Here is a 6,874-nt window from a genome sequence, read left to right as displayed (position 1 = left end):
CTTTATTAAGGAAGCCGTTACAGAAAAAACTCAAGAAAGAAATAACTTGGAACTGGAAGGAAAGTGATTCCAAAATTGTTCAAGATTTAAAAGCTATGTGTAAAGACCTTCCTGTACTAACACTACCTACTAGTGAAGATGATTTAATCCTTGAAATAGATGCTAGTAATGAGCACTGGAGTGCTGTGTTAAAAATAAAAGAAGGAGAAAGACTTTGCAGATATAGCAGTGAAAGTTTTAACAAAGCTGAGTTAAACTATCCTACAATGCAAAAGGAAATCCTTGCAGTTATTAGAGGGATCAAGAAGTTTTTAATCTTCTTAGCCCCTAAACAGTTCATAATAAGAACAGATTGCAAAGGCATACTCGGTTTTGTTAAAAAGAATTTGTCTAATATGCAAGCGCAAGGGAGACTCCTGCGTTGGCAATTATGGCTTAACCAATTCTCTTTTACTGTAGAACATATACAGGGAACAAAGAATTTTTTGGCAGACAGCTTGACCAGAGAATTAGCTAATGTCGTCCAAGAAGCTCAAGACTACACGAAAACCTCCTGCATACCAACTTCAAAAGAAGGATGTAGAGAGGAAAAATCTCATTGATGAGACCGAGAAGGCAATGGAGCGGGTTTCACCCTCCAGTTGGGCCTTAATGCAAGGCTTGATCATATCAGCAAAACAACGTTCGCAAGATGGTTTAATTAAGGGTTGCCATCGGGCAGTCCAAAGGATATTGATGTTCGAGATAACAATTATGTTATTTCAGCTCATTCTTGATGTAAGAGATATAATATTAAACAAAATAAGAGATAATGATTTTAGGACATGATACGAGTTGGTGGCTACATGGTCCAGTAAATTCTTTGATCTTCGAGATCTATGGGGAGAAAGAGTAGAGTTTCCCAAAAACTCTAAAGTTGCATCATTGGGAATCTACCCATATCCTCTTAATAAAAATGCTTCATTCATTAGTATACATTACAAGGCTTGGGATTATGGAATGGTACATGATTTTTATGAATTCCCTACTCCTAATGACTCTTTCTTTCAAAGACTTACCAAGTTCCAGCAATACGCATTCAACAAGGTTCGAAAATATTGTGAAGACAAAAAAGACGAATTTCGGTTAAGCGTAAAGGTACAATGTGCTAACATCGAAGTTAAAGAAGGAAAAGTTAGTCCCCCGCATTACTTAATAGTATTTAGGGGAGTGAGGTATTGCAAAGATCCCATACTAATTCGTCAGAAGACGGTTAGAAATCCAACTGAAGCAAGAGCATTGGGATTTTTCTACATTTCACAATATCTTAACGATTTTATAAAAAGGAAAGAAATTCCTCTTGTCATATTTCGGGTGTTGGTAACACAACAATTGTGGCACCTAATGAGATGAAAGAATATTTAGTAGATGGCATAAACAATACCGAGTCAATCTACAAATATTTAGAAGATATCGAAAGAGGAAAGTTTCTGTCATTTGAAGGCTATGAGTATCTGTTTGAAGCATTCATGAGTTGGGATGAAGAGTATGCAGCCAAGTGTGTCGCAGACCTTTGCAGAGAGAATCCTATGTACGAAGACAGTAAAGATAGTGAAGGAGGCCTACAAGAAATGATGATGGATGAAATTATGAATGCATGAGCCCACACTAGCAATAATTCAAGGCATCTTTACTGTAGCCACGTTTTATTAATTGTTTCTGTCTTAAAGTGTCTTTGTAAAAAAGCAATGGTGTAGAATTGCTTGCTGAATTAGGATAAGGATCCTATGTAAATTTGCTTCCCTATATAAAGGGACTTAGGTCAAGAAGTGAAGGCAGAGTTGGAAGAGTTAGCTAGAGAATTGCTCTGAAAACATTAGAGAGTCCTCTAGAGAAAGATACTCACCTTAAGAGACAGATTGGTTCTCCATCTCTCTTAAAGTAGAGAAAAACTCTAGTTCAGCTTATGTCTGTTAAAGCTTTCAGTTTGTGTGTTTGTTGTAATATATGAGTGTTGTAATCTTTTCAAATTAAATAAAAGTTTCGTTCAAGAAGGGAACGTTATCCTCTTGAACCTTATATATCAAATGAGTTATCTGTCTATTTAGTTCCATCATAAACACAATAAGGATTGTCTAATTAGAGATTACGGTCTAAGGTAGGAAACGAATTAGATCTATGCTGAGCCTGATCTAAGGAAGACAGGGTTGGGGTTAGCTACCTTGATAAAGCCGGAAGCTCAGAACGCCGGAGGTTCCATTGTCGACTAAGTTCAGGTATTGGTCAAAACTCTCTAGTTAAATAACTATTATTGCGAAGCATGGTGGGCTTTTAAACTGTTAAAATAATTTATTTTGATGTATAAGTAGTAGAGTTGTGATAACTAGTACCGTTAAAAGGCATTTAAAGTAATTATCAGATCGGATTATAGTAAAAATCAGTGTATTATTAAAAGTTGTTATTTTAAATTAAGGTGCTGTAATTAATTTATCAAATACTATTATTAAGTCATTAAGTACGGTTATTTATCTTAAATAAAAGATATCAAAAAAAAAAATTGACGTCACTTGGTATTGGGCGGGGTAGCCTATACCGGGTAGCGGTCCATCATCCCCCTCGCTACTACTAACAATAAAATAAAAAGTAGAACATTTATTCACAACTGACATTGAGAGTCCCGCTACTAAACAAGTGAATTGGAAAATCTATATTTTCTACCCATCATCTCTCTCATACAATTTTAAAAAGGGAAACAACTTGCAACTTCACCATTTTCGCTCCGCCTTCTCCATTTTTGCAGTCCACTGAACCCTCCTCCTTCCATTCCTTTAGTTATCTTCAATATTTCCGCCCTGCAAAACCCTAACCCTAGAAAAACAAAGAGAGAGAAGAGGGAGAGGTGAATAAATCTCTCTTCAAGGCTACTTCAAGGCGCACCACTCTTTGACGACCTCCGATTAAAGCTCGTGTACAGAGACAAAAGGAAAGAGGTAACGAAAATGAGAGAGATTTTCGAATTATCTCTTTGATTTTGTTGTTAAATTATTTTGTGGCTTTTAGGAATTAATTAGGGTTTTGGGTGCTAATACTCATACGACCCAGAATAAAAAAGCAATAATCACACTCCAAGAAGAAGAGATCATAATATCGAAACCTCTTAGATGTTTTCGACGACTTTAGAAGGGTGTTTATCAAGGTAATTTTTTCTAATAATCCCTATTTTTGCTGTATTTTTTCAGCTATTTAAAATTAAGCTTGTTGATTTTCCTTTTAGATCTAGGTTTCTTGTTTCATCGTTAACTATGAATGTTGTGTGAAATTTTTCGTTTCATTCTAGGTTGTTTCACAATCTTGACCAGTCTTGCTCATATTTAAATTTCTTGGTTTCTTCAGTTCGGTTTTTTTAGGTTTATGGTTTCATTTTGTGGGGTTTGTGGTGGTCCATTTGGTGTTTCTAGTGGTGGAAAAGGCGAGGTAATGGTGTTGAACATGGTAATTGGCGATTGGATGGTGGTGACTATACTTGAGGCTCTATTTCTTTTCGTTATTTCTGTTTGCATATTGTATATATACCCGAGGCTCTCTTTTGCAAATGACTTTTGCTGTCTTGTAATTGGTATCTTCATTGATATTTTATTCTTAAGTTTGCTATTTGTAATTACAGGAAATAATCACAAAAATTTTAGGAAATGGAAGTAAATATGCAGTTCTTCCTAGTCCACACATGGGTCATTGACCTGGGAAAAACCCTTGCATTCCAAATTTTAGTAATTATCTAGGTAAGATGCCTTCTGACTTTCTGAATGTATCTTCTTAATTGGAAACTAAAAGGATCTACAAGTGGAGTTTATCCTAAGATTATCTCTACGTATCATTACTGAGTGTCAGCTGCTAATAAAACCCTTTTAGAAACTTCATATTGCCTTCAAGTAGTTTGTGTCTTAAAGAACATTTTGTGACTTATATTCTCTACCAAATTCATGTCGTTTTCCATAATGTAGAATTGATTGTTAGCAATTGTGTTTTGTGTAGGGATATTTTCTTTGAGAAAGAAAATTAAAGATATCGTTCTTCGTGGTGAGATGCTGGCACCAATAGTGCTTCAGCTTGAAGAAGAGATGTCTGTCTGAAGAGATGAGAAAATGTGTGATTGCAACTACTGAGATATGATCCTGTAAAATCTAATGAAATCCTTGCCAAATTAGCTGATTGTGCCAAAATAGTTGATACTCTCAAAGACCTTGCGTATAAGGTGATGCTCAATTTGTACTTTCTTCACTAAAATATTTGATAAGAAAATGATTTTTGTTTGTTTAATGGAGATCCTTATCTGGACCTTGGCTGCCTTCTCTTCTGCACTTCCGAGTTGTGTAAAAGAGTTCTTGATGATATAGTTTAAACATGTATACATGTGCCATTGCTATGATTTAGGCAATGTATTGGGTTTCTTTATGTTTAACTGGTTAAGAATGGCAAAAAATGGCTTAGTGGTCTGGCGTTGCTTTTTTGCATATATGCATTACTATAAAGTTATGCAGTTACTATAAAGTTGGTGAGACTCCTACTCCTCAAACTCAAAGCCAAGGACAGGATGATCAAATGAACACCGGAGGTGGATGGGGGGGTAAAGGGACCAGCTACGAGAAAGGGTAGGGGTCCGACGACAAGTTTTAAGAAGCCTACCGGTGACATGGTATTGGAGTATGACAACAAAGGCCAACCTACGGGCAAATGGTGTCGGGAATATGGAAACCAAGTTGGCATGTGTGCACGCAAAATCCCCATTACACTTGGTTGCCGGCAAGTACCTCCCGGCTTGATTCAAACATTTTGGGATGATACAAGGGCGAGTGTTTTGTTTGCACATTTAAAAATTATAAATACCTTCACCTTGGAGTTATTATTAAATAGAAACTAATTATTGCTTTTATTTGTCCTTGCAGAAGCTATGTAATATTCCTAATGATGCCAAAAAGAGAAGGTTGTTTGAATCTTTAGCAGCGAAAAGAATTAGAGGCTTTAAGACCTTCTTGACTAATGGATGGATCTATAAGAAGAAGAAGAAGAAACAAAAGAACAAATCCTGCAAGGGGAAGGATAATGAAGGTGGAAATGACAAAGTTGTTGAGGAAGAAAAACTCTCGTGGCAAATATGGCCAAGTGTTAAGAAGGATGAGTGGAATGCCTTCGTTCTTCAAAGAAGTAAAAAAAAAGTCGTTGTAAGTTTCGGTAAATCTATTAAGTAGTGTGTAATATATTGACTCTTTTTGAAGTAATGATACTTAAATTTCTTTTTATGTAGGAACTTCTAGAACAAAATATGGAAAATGCATTAAAGAAGGAGTACATCCATCGTGTGGGGGCCAAGACATTTGGTGAATGGAGGGTAACTTGGATCAAGGAGAAAATATACCCCATTTTTCTTAAAGGGTTATCCAACAAACCCTCTAACTCCTCGATCACTACGTTAGTGAGTTCTGCTAGCGATTTCATTTGTTCTCTCCATTCGTTTGATAAGGAATCCGAAAAATGGTTCATCAAGAAACCGAAAACCAAAGAAATGGCTGATAAACTTGTACGCTTTATGAAGCTTTTGCGTAATTATCATTATAAAAAAACATTACCTATATGTGTGTTACATTTTTGTTTTTGCTACAGCTTGAGTACACTATAGAAGTTGTTCAAGGCAAGCTGGTCCCAAATGTAGAGAAAGATCCTTTCACCTTGGCTTTGGGAAAGGCCTACCATCCAGGACGGGTAGTAGGTTCGGGGGGGACATTGCTAGGATGGGAAAAGGTGATGGGTTCAGAATACACAAAATCGGGAATATCTCGATCAAGTGTTAACTCACCAGATGATTTAGATGCCAAGGTAGCATCGATTAAGGATTAAGTCCGCAATGAGTTAGTAGTTGAATTCAATGCTTGGGAGAAGCAAATGAACATACCCTTGCCATTCCACTCGACTACACCGGTCGACTCAAGTAGTCAGCCACAAGGACATGGAGAAGATGAGAGACATGGAGAATATGAGATACATAAGGTAGTTTCCAATCTCTTAGTTTTGGCATATTGAGTTACGTGAGATCTAAGGTGGCATTGTTGATTAACTACTGCAGGTCGGTACTCCTACAAATGCAGACTCGAGGGCGCTTGAGCATCAAACACTCCATGAATTTCCGGATTTAAAAGTGATTAACATAGTTGATTTTGTTACTTGATCAATTGTGTAAGAAAAGATACCTTTTAATTAGTTTTTTTTTTAAGAGTGAATTTCAATATTGGTGTAGGAAGTGTTGGGGTTTGGTGAGTCCGACTCACCGCGGAAACAAACCCAAAAACAAGACCGCACTCGTAATAAATAAAACCATAAACATAATTAAATTAATCACAAGATTAAGATAAGCTAATTACCTTTGACGCGTGCTTTGCTCCAAAATGAGCTCTTACTTGAAAGCTTCAAGTCCCGCTCACACGGAGACCTCCAACGAAGTCCACCCGCACCAACAAAACCGACTAGGTCCAATGTCTTGGGGTTATCAAGACCCGACCAATAAAACCCGAGTAATTATATTAAGTTCAAAGGTTTTCACTAATTGTGATGCCTTTTTCAACTCTTACTCAAGCAACATTCCCAATGCCCATACTTGGGTATTTATAGGAAATGATAGGAGTATCATTTACTCTCCCATCAATGTGGGATAGTATGATTTTTCCATTTTATTTTAAAGCTAAAATAAAATTAATAATCAAGCTAGTAATAAATCAACAAGTGGCAAGCTCATGTGAGTGGCTAGGTGAGGACCACTTGGAGAAGGGGGGGGGACCAAACTTGCTCCCCACTCCCTCTCCCATAACCGGCCACCTCACTCCACACACACTCAAGGACCACTAGC

At 36.9% G+C, this 6,874-nt stretch overlaps 1 protein-coding gene across 1 annotated transcript; it reads left to right on the top strand.

Annotated features, from left to right (window-relative positions):
* The first annotated feature begins 4,140 nt into the window (after positions 1-4,140).
* On the top strand, positions 4,141-6,340 carry LOC110728751. The gene is made up of 5 exons (XM_021908401.1): positions 4,141-4,231; positions 4,923-5,198; positions 5,282-5,554; positions 5,638-6,021; positions 6,098-6,340. Exons 3-4 carry the CDS (start codon positions 5,300-5,302, stop codon positions 5,869-5,871), a joined length of 489 nt encoding a protein of 162 aa, XP_021764093.1. The 5' UTR covers positions 4,141-4,231; positions 4,923-5,198; positions 5,282-5,299; the 3' UTR covers positions 5,872-6,021; positions 6,098-6,340.
* Positions 6,341-6,874: the final 534 nt, after the last annotated feature.

This window comes from Chenopodium quinoa, unplaced genomic scaffold (assembly GCF_001683475.1).
Source record: "Chenopodium quinoa cultivar QQ74 unplaced genomic scaffold, ASM168347v1, whole genome shotgun sequence".
NCBI lineage: Eukaryota > Viridiplantae > Streptophyta > Magnoliopsida > Caryophyllales > Amaranthaceae > Chenopodium > Chenopodium quinoa.
The sequence above is the reverse complement of the archived record's forward strand: the minus strand, read 5'-3'. Positions and strand labels throughout refer to the sequence as shown.

Excerpts from the sequence above, each read along its gene's own strand:
- LOC110728751 (XM_021908401.1), top strand. The coding sequence starts at position 5,300 with ATGGAAAATGCATTAAAGAAGGAGTACATCCATCGTGTGGGGGCCAAG. Across the intron at positions 5,555-5,637 it reads AAGAAATGGCTGATAAACTT|CTTGAGTACACTATAGAAGT; the intron begins GTACGCTTTATG and ends TTTTTGCTACAG.